The sequence below is a fragment of the Alosa sapidissima genome, chromosome 16, assembly GCF_018492685.1.
Source record: "Alosa sapidissima isolate fAloSap1 chromosome 16, fAloSap1.pri, whole genome shotgun sequence".
NCBI lineage: Eukaryota > Metazoa > Chordata > Actinopteri > Clupeiformes > Clupeidae > Alosa > Alosa sapidissima.
The window spans coordinates 16,433,940-16,452,188 of record NC_055972.1 but is presented as its reverse complement, the minus strand read 5'-3'; the positions used below and the strand labels follow the sequence as shown (position 1 = coordinate 16,452,188).

The 18,249-nt window shown below is 45.6% G+C and overlaps 1 protein-coding gene across 1 annotated transcript; it reads left to right on the top strand.

The window, feature by feature from the left end:
• Positions 1 to 661: 661 nt before the first annotated feature.
• si:ch211-51a6.2 (neurotrypsin) lies at positions 662 to 17,336 on the top strand. Its single transcript, XM_042064902.1, has 14 exons — positions 662 to 1,329; positions 2,664 to 2,706; positions 6,647 to 6,889; positions 7,967 to 8,102; positions 8,286 to 8,464; positions 9,981 to 10,128; positions 11,231 to 11,409; positions 11,572 to 11,713; positions 12,035 to 12,249; positions 12,769 to 12,910; positions 13,274 to 13,552; positions 13,697 to 13,819; positions 14,668 to 14,948; positions 15,259 to 17,336. The coding sequence occupies exons 1-14, from the start codon at positions 1,255 to 1,257 to the stop codon at positions 15,576 to 15,578; spliced, it is 2,505 nt and encodes an 834-aa protein (XP_041920836.1). The 5' UTR covers positions 662 to 1,254; the 3' UTR covers positions 15,579 to 17,336.
• The last annotated feature ends 913 nt before the right edge of the window (positions 17,337 to 18,249 follow it).

Below are 18,249 nucleotides of genomic sequence, written 5' to 3'. Positions count from 1 at the left end.
TGTGTCTTGTCAAGTATGTCAGTGTCAAATATGAATGTGCTTATGTGGAAAGACCATGGGTCAGATGCCAACCCGCCATCATGCCAATCCTTTGAAGGGCCGATTAGACAAATGCCTCTCCTCTCATTTGTTCAAAGTCTTTTGATGCCCGATAATACCGAGATTTTAAACTTAAGAAAATACACAACTGTTTCAATACAACGTGCCAAACCGTCAACTTATCAACTGCATAAAAAACATGTAGCCTAAATCAAGGGCATTTCTCCCTTGTTGCCAACTATCGAATTTTGACCCCTTTCCTTTTTAGCAGATTTTATCCCAGCTAAACCTCATAGGAGTTCTCTTGGGTATTTCCCTTAGAGGCAGAAACATAAGAAAAACAAACCGATTTTTAAACCGTGAGAAAGTGTTATCGCGTTATGCTTTTATAAGATATGAAAGTGTATCGTATTTTTGATTGAAGTAGGCTACTTGGTGAGTCATTGAATGTTAACATCAATGGTATCATTATCTCCGATCGAAAGATGCAGTTTAAGCATATTTTGCAAATTCTTTCGCCAGGGTTGAGGACTCCACAATGCGTGCCGTGCAGGTGCGCCTTGTCTCTTATCAAAATCAATTATACCACGCCTTAAACACACTGACATTACTTCAACAAACGCCCTAATAATCCACTTTCACGCGTAGGCTACTATCAATTTAGCATGTAAAACTAACCCCACGTATAGGACCTTTTTGTGCCAGAATGCATTTAGCAGCATCGCTTAAATGTTCCTGAGTTTATAACTTCTGCTTTGTCCGAAATAACAAAACAAAAACACTTTTATTGTATCTGCACAATGTTTTCCATAGCATACTAGCCAACATAGTTATAATCTATTCTGAGAGCGTTAGTCCTGTCATATAGGCTAGACGTATGGGCTACGCGGGGAGGAGGGCAGCTCGCGCAAGGTTCAATTGTAGCCGTTCTTTCCCTGTCACTTCCTCGCGAGTGAGGAGGATATTTAGTCTCGGAGGGAAAGTGTCTCAACCACCCATGGGTGTGCTGTGCTGTTCCTGAGTTTAGAATACTAATTCAACATAGAAAAAAGAAGGACGCGTCTGGCTCTTGTGTTCATCTTATCAGTTTGGGACGCTAAGCAAAGTGACGTTGCTGTCCACACTGTGAAGAGAAAACGGTCCCATTCTTAAAAGTGGACACAAGGAGAATCTGGGAAGCTATGATGGAGAAGTGGAGAACCTGAGAACTCCAGGATGGACATCGGGACATGTCAACAGCTATTCCTGGGATTACTTGTATATTACAGCGCATTGTTCGTCTCAACAGAGGTGGGTTTTATTGTTTAGGCTACAGTGTCTCTGTTCTATCAGTTGAGTTTACTTCCAGATAATAAGAAATTCAATATCCTATTGGGTGGATAATTCATGTACCGTAGCCTATATTATCCCACTACATTGAAAGGCAGTGTCACTTTAAGGTGTAAAAGCTTAAATTTGATTGAAATTAAAACAGCAGCCGTTTAGCCAACCGTGCGTGTGGGAGTTGTCAAATCACATTATGGTTGCGCAGATGTTGCTAGAACATGAAATTCTTCCTTAAAATGAAAGCATATTGACCTACTTTGTTACTTTCAGTTAGGTAAACATGTATGTGGCATATGTCTATTATATATGCCAGCACTCATTGAAACTTTCTACAGATGCCTAAAATGGATTTATTGTTAATGTTTCGCAGTCATGCATGCTTTATTACGGTGCCACGCACCTGACATGCCCACTCAACATCATAATGTTAATTGTTCGAGGTTATAGTTTAGTTTCTGGTTAATATAGTCAACCGGCAGCAAGATAGAGTCTGACTGTTTTTGGGCATGTCCAGTGCTCACAACAGTAGCCTACTTGGCACTCCTGCTGAAGTAATGACTTGACTTTAGCGCAGGCTGGAATAAGTGCTACAGTTGTACCTTGAAAAGCAAAGCATGACTGTGCTTTTTTTTGACAGTGGAATATCTAACAATACTTCATCAGAATAGTGTTGTGTTATTGAAACTGTCACATTATTTAGACTGTACTTTGGTCTGGAGCGGTAATTCCCATAATTGATAAACAGCCAAAGTTGAGATAAATTGAGTGAGCCCAGACGTAGTTTCCTGCATTCACAACAGTAGTTGCTGGAAATTAGCTAGTGGTCATGAAGGCAGTCTTTGATGTTGTTGTTTTTTTACATTTTAGCATTAAAGCTCCCTGGCTACCACATCGTAAACTGGCATTTTTCCTGTCGTTAACCCGAGGGACGCCCCAGGCCCTCGGTCCTGCTGCAAGATTGACTGCTAGAATAGAACACAGCTGACACCACCGAACCACACGTCATCACACCCCGTTTTGTGTGCAGCGTGTGCGTGCCCGCACTGCCACGCTTTAGATTAGCCAGTCAAATGTCCTGGGGTGTGAGAGATTACAGGTCATCTGAAAAAGAATGTGTTGGAATGCCACCTGCTCTAATCTCGCCTATGCTGCAAGAGCACTAAGTGTCACTAGCAGAGCTATGTATGCAACAGGGTGTCCAATTGAGAATAAATTATTATTTTTCAGTTTGAATATTGAAAGCTGATTCATCTCCCTTATCTGATTTATTTTCCCAACTGCTATATTATTCTCCATAGGTGTCCCCCCCAGATGGCAACTTAAATATTGTACATATTTCAGGTGAGTGCATTTTGTATGATGTTATCTAAGTGCTTTAGACATCACACAGACTTTTAATTCCACTGTTTTCATGACCCTCTCACCTTCACAGCTTTTAAGCCCCTGTTAAAACAGTGGCTGTATTATCAACTCTTTTGAAGTGGTTGTTGACAGTGGTAATCAGAACAAGACTTTCGGGAGTTCGCATTAGGTGAAACCATTTTGCTCTGGTGCAAGGTAACAGCCACTGCATAGAGGCATTTATTTATGCCTTGTGTGATAAACACTGGATCCTTAGCCAAGACCTCTACGAGCACTTGGCATTTAGAGTGAGACAACTTCAGAGATTAAAGCAGCCTTTTCTTCCAAACACAAATATCGCTTGTGTCCCACAGCTATGAAACAGAGGCTGTAAAACTGTCGCAACAGAGCACATGGTTGTTGTATTCGTGAAAAATGAACCATAAACATGACTTTTGGGTGGAATCTGATCTGTTGTTTTGCACAATCATTTTCAGTGAGATATTCACTGAGGCATAACAATTTCCATAATTTCATGCATCAGGTTATATGATACAGTCTAAACCCAGCGCCGTTCCTGCTTTGCTTGCCAAGCTTAGGCAGGTCTTCCCAGTACTGACACCCCTTAATCTGGAGGCTCCAGTGCTCACCTCACTGACCCCCTCAGCCTCACGCTCGGTCTCGCACTTCCAGTTCGTGCTTAGACGAGGAGACAAGAAGATTCCGTCCCCGTCGCCTCATTCTTGTTCAGGGTTGTCCTGATCAGAAAGAGGCTACTTACGATGTTGTGCTGCATGAGGTCCATGGTACACACACTGATGGCCTTCATCACGAAGACTCTGTCCATCAGCACAGGCCCAATGCAATCTTTATTGTGGTTCTTCTAATGCTGTGCCATGGGAGTCAAGGTTAGGATTTCCACCCCGATAGTGTTTCAGTAAATTGCTTCTTGTTGTGGACTTTGCTGCAGGCCAGATTGCAGCATGGACGATAAGCTCATTTATGAAAGGGCAACAGTGAGTTGTAAAAGATATGGACATGGATTGTGCATTGTTTTTTCTTTGACGGAATGGAGAGGAGAGGAAAATGTCAGAGGTCTAATCAATTTAAAACCTTTACTTTATTTGATGCATGAAATCCAAACTCTTAGCCCAGCTACAATCTATATCTTCCGCTCCAGTCCCAGAGGGTGCATGGAGGTCTTTGTTTTGCGAATGTGTAATGTGCAGATTGCCAGTCAAGACTATATCTATGTTTACAGAGTGGCCAGTAATGACATTAATAGCTTGCTTCCGGCTGGCATTCTCATGTGGCTGAAAGTGCAACATGAACTTTATGAAATATTTATTATGCCTCGGTGAAAACCTCCTGCGGGGCGTAAGGGGAATAGATTATGGAAAGCCCATTCCAAGCTAAGTTAATAGGTGTGATCGAAAAGAAATGGCACACAACCCTGTTTTAGATGTTTCGTGGCAGTTTGTCTCAGAGGGCTTAAAGAACATATTAGTGCTGAATGCATCCGCATACCTCCATCAATTTTCAAGATCAGTCATGTTTTCTGTCGTCCACCGCTGCACCTTTTTTGTTGTTGTTGCTAAGGGCAGGTAGAGTGTACAGCTTAGACATAGACTTGGAGGATGATGAAACTGCTTAATTTCGTATGAAACTCAAGCTCGACCTTCTCAAAGGAGAAAATATACAGTCTACTTTTCTTCCCGTGAGTCACTCTCTGGCAGCCAATCAAAAATCTGTCAGTTTGCTTGTAGTGGAAGCGGCAGGCTGCAATAACGCAGACTCCTCTGCTCAGATACACCGCTTCTTGGAAACGCTCTCTGAGCGTTCCAAGCTCTCCAACGGACAACGACAACCAGCTCTCCTGTTTTGCACCAGTCACTTCTGTGCTGTCTGAAGTGGAGCCCAGTCCTAGCCAACCCTCTAAGCCCTGCATTAAAACAGAGAGGCAAGCCATGAACAAGCACAGGCACGGTGGGGCCAAGATGATTGCCCACATGGGTGTATATTTGTGAGTGAAAGCTCACAGGTGTGAATGTTTGCTCGGTCTCACCTCAGGGATCTCATGAGAGTCGGTAAGCCTTCGGCGTTCGAGAATCTAAGGGCTGGGAGGGTGGTGGTTGTGGTGGGGCAGTTGGGTGATTTTCCTAAGTAAGCATATCCACTTTCTCCCACTCTCCTCAAGGTTTTCACACTAGCCTTGGAGCTGATTGAAGGAAGTTAGCACTTTGCTCCCCATGCTTTATCAGTATGCATTTACATTTTACATTACATGACTTCATTTGGAAGACGGTTTTATCCAATGTGCTCTCTCCTGCCAAAATTCAGTTGTATGTGAGACATAACATAACATAAGAAAAAAACAAAACACAAGCAGTCAAAGCCAAAGTTCCTATCCATAGCAGCTGACCCTGGAACTGGTCTCAGACCCAGATGGACTATGCTGGACCCCTTCCAAAATCATCTGCAATCTGGTTTAAAGATTCATCAAATTATACATGAACATGTTCAGCAGTTACCTTGATACTGATTGCAAATTAGTTCTTATCTCAGCCTGGCACATTTTTGCTTCCCATCCCAGATGACATTTATGAGATTGTGTTTTATACACCCAGAACAGTGTGGCAGTTCTGGACACATCCTCCTGATTCCCCTTATGTCCAACCTCAGTGCTGCTCTTGTCATATGCTCCCCCCCCCCTAAAATGCAATCTGTGTAACTGATGAGGCTCGCTCTCATCTCATTTCCTACCATCGGGCACTTTGGAGCGTTGTCTTTTGACAAGAGGTCCTGCGATTCTTTTTTAACCTTCACTTTAGATTGTGGCCCCGGGCCCAGACTTCCTCTCGGCCGTGCAAGCCGACGTCTGCCGGCTTGCAATAAAGCCCAGACGTGCAGCACATGTTGAGCAGTACGTCTTGGCTCTGGCAGGAGACGGCGGGGAAATAGCCCCGACTAGCTCCCAGGAATGCAGCCTCTCGGGGTCTTAAACACTGCCTTTTTAACGATGCAGGGCCACGTTGTGGCTTATGGATGGGATTGGTGACGTTAAAAGCATTACAGGCAGGCATGTTTACCCGCAGCTTTGCTGAACGGCGGGGGTTATGGCTTCTGAAGAGGTATTTGTATGCTTCAGATTATTCAGGGGTTTAGAGGCAATATCCGTTCTTTTCTTCGAGGCACCCTAGGTATGTCTCGTTTAATTGAAAACATCAAACTCAAACTTTACTCAAGCACTTTCAGTCTCCCACTCTTGCACATACAAATCTCGGTCACACACACACACACACTAAGACACGTTCTTTGCACTAAGTGCTTCTTTTTCACATTCAGGTTGGCTTATCCATGCAGATGCCATTGAGGAAAGCCAGGTTTTGGAGTTGTTGTTGGATTTACCTGCTGTGACTCAGCAGATCTGATCCCCATCCAATCCCTCACTCCTGCAGTGCAGCTTAGACTCATCTGTATGGCTGAGCTGTCTGGTGGCTCCACTGTCTCCTCATCATTCCCATTCTTAATGCCAGATAGTTGGGAGAGAGAGAGAGAGACAGGGAGAGAGACAGGGAGGGAGAGAGAGAGGTAAATATTTTTGAATGGCTTGAGGTCTACAGAGCTAGACACACGCTCATAACTTTGATAACACTGTTTATATTATTTCACAGTTTTCCCATTTTCCCTCCTGTGCCACATATCTTTTGAAGAACTTTTGTAAAACCCTCTAAGCTTTTCCATCATGGTTCACACTGTGAATGTCGTTTACCTTTGAGTATGTCACAAGTCATGTCAAAGTATGCCATCCATGTGTCTTTGTCCTACCACCCCATGGGTTGTACTCAGGACAGAGCATGTCAGTAAATGACTGATGACTGATGTCTACCATTCATTCATTACCTTTAGAGTGACAGTATACTGATGTCTATGTTCTCAGCCCCGCTGTCGTGCTCTGATGGCTTCACAGAGCTGGGCTACTACAATGGCTCTGTAGCTCAGACGGATTCTGGCTCCCCCTGCCTGAAGTGGACCGAGTTTCCCGACTACGTCCTGCAGTACCCCGGCAGAGGACTGGGGGACCACAGCTACTGCCGCAACCCAGACCGAGAGTCAAATCCCTGGTGCTTCTACCGGCAGAGTTCTGGAGCCATTGGCTGGGCTTACTGTGACTGTCACCAGGGTAAGAGCCCGTCGAGGGGGGTCCCAACTCATCGGTTCATTGTGTGTCTGTGTACCTTAATGGGTAGCCGGCTCTGATCTCCAAGACAAGGTCACCTGTCTTTTCTGTTTGTGTGTTTTAAAAGTCTATTTATCACCAGAGTTGATCCCCCCTGTGTTTTCCGGCCATCAATCAAGGGCTGCTGTCACAGGGTCTTATGTATATGTGTGAGAGTGAGAGAGAGAGAGAGAGAGAGTGTGTGTGTGTGTGTGTGTGTGTGTGTGTGTGTGTGTGTGTGTGTGAGAGAGAGAGAGAGTTTGTGTGTGTGTGTGAGAGAGAGAGAGAGAGAGTGTGTGTGTGTGTGTGTGTGTGTGTGTGTTTGTCTGTGCCAAGGCCTCCCCGTGGGACTGGCTAACTTTGTGTGGCCGCATGCGTCTGGCTCTCTGTGCGCTGCTCTGTCAGCGCCTGGCTGTATGGGCTGTATGCAGAGGTGCTGTTGATGAGTGTTAGGCTGCATCTGCTCTGTGTTTGCTCTGAGCATCTCACTCCCGGCCTCCTGAGCATTTTCGCTTTGAGGCAGCACATTGTTAAAGAGGAGCTGTTGACTGATTGATGGATTGTATAGCTCTACATGTGTGTATGTGTGTATATCTGAATGCGTGTCTTGTGTGTGTGTGTGTGTGTGTGTGTGTGTGTGTGTGTGTGTGTGTGTGTGTGTACACGTATGCATCTGCTTTTGCCTGTCTCATCTGTGTGTTTATGATTTACGTTGTTTATTTGTGTATGCTAATGACTTTGCAGCAAGACGCAAAGCCACAAATCAGTCTGCTCCGCTATTACCTGAAAGTAATCATAGTTTGTTGAATTTCTGGTGTGCACTATTGGCTGTCTGCCCTTGATTTTGTGTCTGTGTGTGTGTGTGTGTCTGTGTGTGTGTGTGTGTGTCTGTCTGTGTGTGTGCGTGTGTGTCTGTGTATGCGTCTGTGTCTGTATGTGTGAGACAGAGAGAGACAGGTGTCCTTGCTGACTCTCCTTAACGCACACACTTCTCTGTCTCACTGTCTGTTCATTCTCATTTTCTACCGCTTCCCCATCCAGGTTCAGCCAGACTGGTGGGAGGTTTGTCTAAGAGTGGCCGGCTGGAGGTGTACCTGAATGGGCAGTGGGGGGCCGTGTGTGATACCCACTGGACGGACAGAGACGCCAGCGTGATCTGTAGACAGCTCGACCTTGGGTATGAGATAAAAAGAGCTACTCAGCAAAATGTCAATATGGAGCAGTATTTACATACATCGTCAATCTGTATAAATTCTCAAATCAAGATTCAGTCTAGAGACCCTGACTCAATCTAAATATTGACATAGAGTTGTGTAAGCTGGAAAAAGAAGTTGTGGTTAAAGTCCTCTCTTGTCCACAGAGAGATCGGCACGGCACTGCAGCACTCTTACTTTGGCCCTGGTTCTGGACTTTTCCACTATGAGCGCCTTGGCTGCCATGGCAATGAAAACTCCTTGCTGGAATGTCGAACCAGGAAGTTTATCTCTGGGGATTGCAACCATGGCAATGAAGCAGGGGTTGTGTGTGTGGAGCCAGAAGGTAAGGATGTAGGGCTGTAGCACACACTCCAGCATATGGAGCACAATCTCCATGACTCCAGACTAGGAGGGACGCTGAGGGTCTTAGGGCCCACCAGACTTACATCACAACTAGCGTCTGCTTGTGTCTTGTTAACATACAGATTTAGCACTGTTACTATACCATTGCTGCTCTGGGCTGACGGGCATGAACACGCATCACACACACACCAACACCAACACACCAACCCACATCTTTACAGTGCCGTTTTGAATTATTAAAAAAAAAAAAAGGATTGTTGACAATGCCGTCATGTAGCCTCACAGCGACTTGACAGCGACCTCCCACACCTGTCCTGTACATTGTAACGCTCTAGCATTCTTCTCCCCCTGGCACCCCTCAGTACCAGGGGGACGTGTTTCTTTTTTCAGCTGCGCCTGTCTCTGCACTTCAATGACATACCTCCCCAGCCCAGTTGGGCAAGAGACCAGTGTTCGAATTACCATAGGGCTTGGTAGTGCCAGTAGTTCTGGCCAGGCCACTACTAGTTCCATTCGAACACACAGTCTGGGGGGGGCAATTAATTATTCTTAAATGAAATGTCTGATAACGCTCGGACAAGTGCCATATTGCCATCCGCAGGCTGCATTTATCTGCTCCTCTAATTTCAGAACACTGCAAGAGACTCAGACTGAGGAACCCAGAAAGGGGGAATCAACCCTTTTTAGACCTCCATATTGACCTCACGATCCCCCCCCCCCTCTCTCTCTCTATCTCTCTCTCTCTCTCTCTCTCTCTCTCTCTCTCTCTCTCTCTCTCTCTCTCTTTCACTCTCTCACATGCCCTTACAATCTCTGTTCTTAAGAGAGAATTCCTAACGGCCCAGAACAGACAGCAGCAGCAGCAGGAGTGGCGTGTGCTGCACCCTGTGAATGGCCGTCGAAGCGGTCCACTGCGGGTATATTTAGCGCGTGCGCTGAATAATTCAGTTAGAAACATTAGGAGGGAGAGGGCTATAAAAACATCTGAGGTCCAACTGTGGTGTGGGGTGGGGGGGAGGGGGGTCTCACCATACATCCATCCACCACCCACCCCTACCCACCCTATTGCTAAAAACACATCCTTCGCCTTGAAGACACTGGAAATTGCATCTAAGTGATCTATACCGCTTCTTTGGCCACCCCCACCTCTCTCCCCTCTGCCTTCCTGACCTCTCCTTACTCCACACGCACCGCTCACATAACTGTTATGTTCTCGGGTGACTGGCTCAGCTGACTGCCCAGAAGCAGAGGAGGATCTGGGATATAACATTTTTGGTCATCTTGTGTTTGCCGGTAAAACTAATATTGTTGTCAAATGTGTCCATGTTTTATTATTGTGGACATGGACAGCAACTCCCCTCCTTCCCTTTTTATTGTGGATTTAGCAACATTCTTTCTGCTCTGTTTTGTCCTGTTCCTCAAAAACAGAAACAATTCTGATAAACGTCTTTTTTGACTGCTCAACAGTTTGTAACCCATTTCTTTCCCTTTTTTAGGCAATGGTGCCCCCTTGAGGTTAGTGGGAGGCCTTGAGGATTTTGAGGGTCGTGTGGAAGTGTACCACGGTGGAAGGTGGGGCACCATCTGCGACGACCAATGGGACGACATCGACGCGGAGGTGGTGTGCAGACACCTAGGTCTTGGGTGAGTATGTGTCACCATCCTTCTCTCTCTGCAGAGCTTATAATATCCCAGGTTAAGTTAAAACTATCACTACTAAAACACTAATCGTATTACACAGCCAGTTATAAGCAGGTCTTTTTAAATGAGAGCTACTGTGAATGACTTTGAATGATGCACTATTAAAGAAAGTCTCCTGTGTCTGGTCTGGCCTGTCAGAGAGTGGTTACACAAACACCCACCATCATCAATTATTTACTGTTGAAACTCACAGGCCCATAAATGTTGAGCATTCCTGCAGTAGCTCGCAGCCTTGGACGCATCTCTGTATGCTGACGCTGTGCCGCCAGGAGGACAAGCTTTATTTATCCTTCCCCCAGGCTGATGGAGAGTGAACTTTATCAATATAGATAAATGAGATCCATGAATGATTGATGGTCAGCACGCGCGAGGGAAGTCACGGAATGTGCTCTGTGTATAAACTTGCCCACCTCACAGGCCTTTCTCAACACTAGAGCTTTGTGCATCTCACAGGAGGGGGGAAGAGGCTTGGATGTTCTCTCTTTCTATCTCTCTCTTTATCTCTTTCTCTCTCTCTCTCTCTCTGTCTCACTCTCTCTGACCCTAGCTGTTTGTCTTTCTCTGTAAATGTCAATCTGGAACTCCAACAGAAAACTGAAAATCTCAGCCCCTGAATAAAATATTATACACTGACCCCCACCACCACCACTCTCTAACTAACACGCAACTACTGCTCATTAACCGGTGATGCCTCTAGTCTGTTCACATGTACACTCATAAGGCTAGTATTTCAAAACCTGACGAGTGAAGCCGTGAGAGAAGGGCACAGCACAAGGACACATTGTGATCGCTCTGGGCAAATGTGTGTACACACAGTGACTCATTCCTGCATTGGCCTTGTTCTAATTTTCTGTCTCCTCCAGTCATCAAAATCTCATTGCCTTGATGGCCTTCACAGTAAAAGTATGGCACACTGGCTATATATAGCATGCCATTAAGTATTCAATCAAATAGGCGTTTTACTTTTGCTTTCCTGTACTGTCTGAGGCTCCCTGGAGATACGTTATTAGAGTTTTTATTAGTGTGTGTGTGTGTGTTCACACAGAGGAGTTGCAAAGGCTTGGACCTGGGCCCACTTCGGACAGGGCAGCGGGCCCATCCACTTAGATGGGGTCCAGTGCACAGGAAATGAGCTGTCCCTGGAGGAGTGCCCTCACGGAGGCTGGGGTCGGCACAACTGCGACCACATGGAGGATGCCGGGGTGTCCTGCAACCCCTACACAGGTGAGAACTGTGTGAACAGTGAGGAAATGCACAAATCTACACATGCTATGCTTTCTAGTCTAACAAACTCGAAGCCATTAATCAAGTTCATGGGATTAAAATAACCTGCTTTTAAGTGGGCCTACATGATATGACAGCTGAAAGGAAGCTGCTGGTTTTCAGATGGCGTGGTGAGGCTGGTTGGGGGGGACAGTCCCTGGGAGGGACGTCTGGAGGTCTACCACTCCGGGGACTGGGGCACGGTGTGCGACGACAGCTGGACAGACCTCAGCGCCCAGGTGGTGTGCCGGCAGCTTGGCTTCAGGTAGGCCTCCTGGCAGCTGTGGTTATACATATCTGACCTCCGGAAGTACATTCACTTTCATTCACTTTTGACGAAACACAGCTGTGATGTCCAAACGCATCACCATATGACCTCAAATTGTGTTTTAGAAGATTTGGTAGAGGAGAGACGCATTCCTAATACTTATTCTTGATAGAAGTGCAACCCCTGAATGTGAGCTACTTTGAAGTCAAAGCTTTCTGTATGGAATTAAGTATATAGAGACTTTTACAAACTGTAAAATCATACAATTTGAATTGTGGGCGCTTCAGTGCAGATCATAATATTGTTTTTGACCACCAGAGGGCGAGCTGAGTCGTTGCCGATTAGTACTTTTGGTGAGGGCTCCGGGCTGATCTATCTGGATGAGGTGCGCTGCACCGGCACAGAGGCCTCGCTCCTGGACTGTGCCCACACCGAGTGGGGGCGCCATGACTGCTCACACTCCGAAGATGTGGCAGTCCGATGCGACAGAGGAGGAGAGGCCAACGAGATCCCAGCAACAGCGCCTGTCTCAGGTAGATAAGCAAGGTGGCTGTGACTTAGGGCACGAGAGAGAGAGAGAGAGAGAGAGAGAGATTTTAAATCAGGACATAGCAAGAATAGGTCTGTAGATCTGCCAGCTCTGCAGAGATACCCCTTTAAGTGCGCTGATTTATGTTAAGAGCAGACACATCACATCACCTCTGCACTTTATGAGCTGGATTATGGGTTCATTCCTTGTAAGAGGGATTTTTAGTCACTCTCTGTGCGTGTATGTGTGTATGGGTGTGTGTATGGGGGGGGGTCCAGGCTTTGAGTTGTTGCTGTAGGGGGCTTAGAGCTCTAAAGTGTCTTGAGGTGTAGTTTTAATATGTAAATCAATAAAGTAGTATTCAACTTGACATGACGAAGACATGTTGAGCTGACATGTTCATACACCTCCTGTCTTTGAATTATGATCCTCATATGTACTGTATAAGAGATAAAGTGCACAATGTGAACCCTCTCTGTCCTCTGTGCTGTGCCCCTGGTCCACTCCCCGGTCCACTCCCCAGGTCCCTTGGTGAGGCTGGTGGCGGGCGAGAGCAGGAAGGAGGGCCGTGTGGAGGTGTTCCTGAACGGCCAGTGGGGCAGCGTGTGCGACGACGGCTGGAATGACTTCAGCGCCGCGGTGGTGTGCCGGCAGCTGGGCTTCGTGTGAGTAGCGTGCCCGCTGCCGACTCACTGTTTCCATCCCCTCCCTCCAGCTAGCGTGTGGAGACATCCTGTGGGAATGATCAGGCACACATGTGCACACAGTGCAGCCAGCACACATCAAAGGAGAAAAACAAAAGAGGGAGCCTGTCGGCCGGAATATTGATTTCTCTGACTAGGGAGTTTAGGAGTCTCTGATTAACTCATTAGATTCCAGTTCCGACAAGCAATAACAACAATTAATGCACAGCATCGACCCACCAATTTACATCATTACTCTTTTCACAAAAAAGGTTTTATGCCATTTACAATGCTACATTAAAGGTTATGGATTAAATGTTGCCTTGTGTCCCGCTTATCTTTTAGAGGGGTGTCCAAAGCACGGTCCATGGCCTATTTTGGGGAGGGCCAAGGTCCCATCCACCTGGACAATGTGAGGTGCACTGGCAAAGAGTCCTCCCTGGGCGAGTGCCAGGCTGACGGGCAAGATGCCCACGACTGTCGCCACAGCGAGGACGCTGGGGTCATCTGTGACTATGCCACTGAGCCTGTGGGAGACGGCGCCATGGCTGCGCCAGTCTGTGGCGTTCGGCCAAACACGCAGCGTCGGAGGAGGAGGATCATCGGAGGGGACAAGTCCCTCAGGTAAGTGCAGCGCAGCATTATACAGCCATACCAACACACAACTAACATTGTCTCACTTAATAAAGAAGGCTTTAGTGAACAAAAGCAAATTAAGTTAACTTAACCAAGTGAATTAAGAACAGTCTATTGTGTTAATCTTTGCAGAGGGGATTGGCCATGGCAGGTGTCTCTGTGGCTGAGGTCGCAGTCGAAAGGGACTCACCCCCTGTGTGGAGCCACCCTCATCAACTCCTGCTGGGTGGTCACGGCAGCCCACTGCTTCAAGAGGTGCGGCGGAGACATCTGGTGGTCAATTATGAACCGATAAATATTAGTGTTCAAAGCATTCAAGATGAAGTCTGCTATTCTAGTGAAATTGTTGACATTTGAACTCAACACCAATGGGTCGGTTGGCTGGAACTGTTTATGACTTGGTCTGAGTAATTAGAGACTAATTAGACCAGAAATAGGACTGGATCTGAAGGGTTGATTGTACCTTGAAATGAAACACCAACATCTAAACCCAAATGCTCACTGTAAAAAAATATATATTTGTAGCTGTTCTGGGGTCTTAGCTGTTTCAACTGTTTTCCATAACGTAACTCTAAATGGTCCTGACAGAAAGGAAGTTTTACTTTTTTTTATTGTTCATTGACTGAATGAAAATAGTTGTTATTTCAACTAGAATGCTTATGTTGAAATATAGCTCCAGTTCGAGATCATATTGAAATCATCATATGAAATGCTCTACCCCTCAATGGAACACACCTGATTGAGCTGTTTAAAACTATACGGAACATCTGGCCAGATAGATTGACGCAAAGCCAGAATGAAATCCTGCTGCAAGCAAGCTCTCCAGCATGAAGGGTTGGCCAAATCGGCTGCAGTCAATTTCATGTGCATTCATGCTCAGCACGGTGAGATTTTCCATGCCTCTTATCGTGCCGAGTCTGTTAACCCGTCTGTTTGACTCACTCCTATCTCCAGTGTGTTTGTGTTGGCAGGTCACCACCCCACCCCCACCAGAGGTGACCTGGCTCGGTTTCGCTCACAGTGTTATTCTTTCTCTGGGAGTTTGGCTTTTTTCTCACATGTGAACGTCTCTTTTTTTTTTCTCCTCTCTATCTCTCTCCCAGGTTCGGCACTGACCCGTCCCGCTACGTGGTGCGGCTGGGAGACTATCACACAGTGGAACGAGACGACTTTGAGCGCAGCCTCACCCCCGAGCGCATCGTCATCCACAGGAAGTACCACAGCCAGGGCTGGGAGTACGACATCGCCCTGCTCAAGCTCAAGGGCTCGGATGGGACCTGCGTGGCCTTCAACCCCCACACCAACGCTGCCTGCCTGCCCGCCCTGAGCAGTAAAAAGGGCAAAAGGCCTGCGGCTTGCGTCATCACAGGCTGGGGTATCACAGGTACTGAGGAAGACAGACCAAAGCATTCAAAGGCTCAGTATTCCACATCTGCCTCTGAAGAACTGGGTTTAACCAGTACTAAGTTTATCATTTTCATTACCCATAGAGGTCAATGTTTTATTAATATTTCACACAAATTGAATATCAAATTATGAAATAGTGTTAAAGTAAAATATAGCTGTTTCTGATGAGTGGAGAGCATTGCCAACAACATGTTCATCTAAGGATATATTAAATCACCATGACTTTGCTGCCTCTTTTTATACCTTGTCTTCATCTCTCTCTCTCTCTCTCCCTTTCTCTCTTTTAGATTCCGAGTACTCTCGTACACTTCTGCAGGCCTGGGTTCCCCTACTGCCCTCTTGGAAGTGTAAGAAGCGCTATGGAAACCGCTTCACCAGCCGAATGCTGTGTGCGGGCAGCCTGTCAGACCGGCGGCGAGTGGACAGTTGCCAGGGAGACAGCGGGGGTCCACTGGTGTGTCAGGACGAGGGGGGTCGCTGGGTGCTAACGGGGGTCATATCCTGGGGTCACGGCTGCGGTGACCCCACCTATCCCGGCGTTTACACCCGAGTCAGTAGATTCCTGCGCTGGATTGAGAAAGAGACCCACAGCTTTGCAAAGGTCTGATGTTACTGCGGCGGTTGATGCCGTGACCTCGCTGTTGTGTGGTGGGGAACTGGTAGTCTTTTCCTCCTTGGCGTCTTCTTCATACCACTTCACCTCCCTGAGCTTCCCTTCAGTCAAACTCATCACACTATGCTCATGCAAAGACAGAACTGTTGAGTGGCCCTCTTTGGTGCTGACACACACACACACACACACACATACACACACACATACATACACACAAAAACACTGTCAGGTTTCCACTAGAAAGAAGAGATTACTAGCATAAATGTGCCTAGGTGACAACAGTTGCACTAAATCCGCATGATCCTCAGTGCAACAACAACAACCTAAACATCTGTTGATGATTTTCATGTGGGCTTGAAGTCCCAGAAGTGTCATTCGTTGGTGCGGTGTTGCATTTCTGTCCCAGGGTCAAGAGGAAGTGCTCACAAGCAGTAAGACAGTGAACTTGCGGCTTTAAAATAGCTCCATTCCACATTCCTGCTCTGCATGTATCCCTGAGCTATCTCTCGCCACATGGTCCACCCCTGTCCAAGCCCCAGGAGAGACTAATACAGTCCTTTAACTCAGATGCTTCTATCTTGCAGTGCTTAGCTCTATGTCTTAGCCTCTTCCCTTTGTTCCTGTACTGTGGTTCCATCCTCTTTATGTGTGTTTAAAAACAAAGTTGATGTCCTCAATGGGAAAGCAAGAACCTGTGTAGAGAGACTGCTAGTGCAATCTTGATACATGTTGTTCAATTGAAAGTCAATGCCAAATAATTATTGTATTGTATCATATTTATTTGCTGTACATATTACATGCCTCAGGACTATAAGCCATTGTGTGTCATAAGAGGGTTCCAAACTTGAAGTACATTTGTTACTTTTTTGTCTTGCACTTGGTTGCATTCCATATCATTTGCACCAGGGTCGAGTGTGAGTGCTATTAAAGTGTATCACTCTCACCCTACAACAGCTTAATAAGGCTCTTTTATTCCAAACAAATACACAAAATTCCAGATGAACTGGTACAGAGGCAGGGGATTGTAGTGAACATGCCTCTTCACAGGGCAGGCAGAAATGCTCTCATCAAAGTCTTGTGGGACAATGCGTAGACATACATTTCATTAACTAGTATCTTGTGGCTTGTCATATTTAAAATTATGGAAATGCATGATATTGTCTGTAGTGTTTTATTGTAATTTTAAGTTGTACTTTATTGACCTTAAAGGTCAGGAAACCATTTATCTGCTTTGGTTTCTTCATCCAGGATTGTGGATATTCTGGTACAAGAGTGTTATGTTGAACAAACGAAAGTGCTGTTTTTCAGTGTCACTTTAAATGCAATTCTAAAAGGTCAGATGTGCCATATGTGTATGCATTCTAGATCATTCTTCAGTCGACCTCCAGAAAGTTAAGAAATGAGCTGTATTGAACTTATCTCAAATTATACTGGCTTAACGTTTCCCCTTGGAAGCACGGACACTGCAGTAGTAGCAAAGCCACAGCTGTATCCAGGAGTATACAAAGCATATAGCCAGGAGTCAGTATGAAACTCCTACCCCCACATAAGTTAGATGGAGGTCTCTCATTTGACATCTGTTCTCCTGTCTAGGTCATTTTAAGACAATGAAATGGTCTGTCTCTGAATGGTAACACACAATAGTGTATAAGGCCATGTCTGTGGTGCAAAACTCTCCTGTTATCTTGTTGTTGAAAGTGTGCCATCTCATTAAACCATGGTTCCACCATATTAAATGTATATCAAGTGAAATTTCCGTTGTGTCTTTTTTTGTCCAGTTTCATATGTATACAGGCCTAGTATTTCATTGGATATTATCAAATAACAATGGGAATATTAAAGATCTCAATAAGACTTAAGGGTTGAATCCTTTACCCTATTCCCAAGCAAAATGCTTCTTTCCTTCCTTTCAAAAAACAAATTTCCTTCCTTACACTACTCTGTAGTGAGAATATCAATATATTAATAATTGTGGCAATATGTTGTTACCTTCTATCATACGCTACAAACTAGAGGTTTCTCTGAAATCAGGTCAACATGTGATAGGGTGGGATTAGAACTCAATTCCACAGATCATTTGGATTCATACCCTGGAGACAGGTTTGCTTTGCAAATCATGCTTTGTCTAGGCCTATATTTTTATGATGCATTTTACCTACAGTGTCATGGACAATAATCATTTTACTTTAGGGTTGGAAGATGTATGTTTCTTGCCAGTAATTTCATTACATTTACATTGCTTATTACATTGTTATTATAATTGTATTATTTTATCAACTGTGCCCCCTAGCAAAATTATAAGGAACTGCATGCTGTGACTGCTCTTCAACAACAGAGGGAAGCATTAATCTGACCGGGGACAAAGAGCAGTAAATCTAATTGAACAGAAATCAATGTAATTGCATGGCAAATCATCAGGGCCTTACAACTGCACTATGGTATGCCGAATAGGTTTACTGCCTTCATATACTGAGATTGCTGATATTGCAACGGCTGTGGATTGCTGGCAGAAATGCACTGAAAAATCAGCCATATGCAGGGTTTCAAAAAGTCAGTCACAGTAAGAAAAGTAAGGGTCCCATGATGGCTTTCGAGTGCTATGACATGTCAATGCTAGTGGCAATGACAAGAAAAAACCCCCATTAAATTTGCACATTTGATGTGC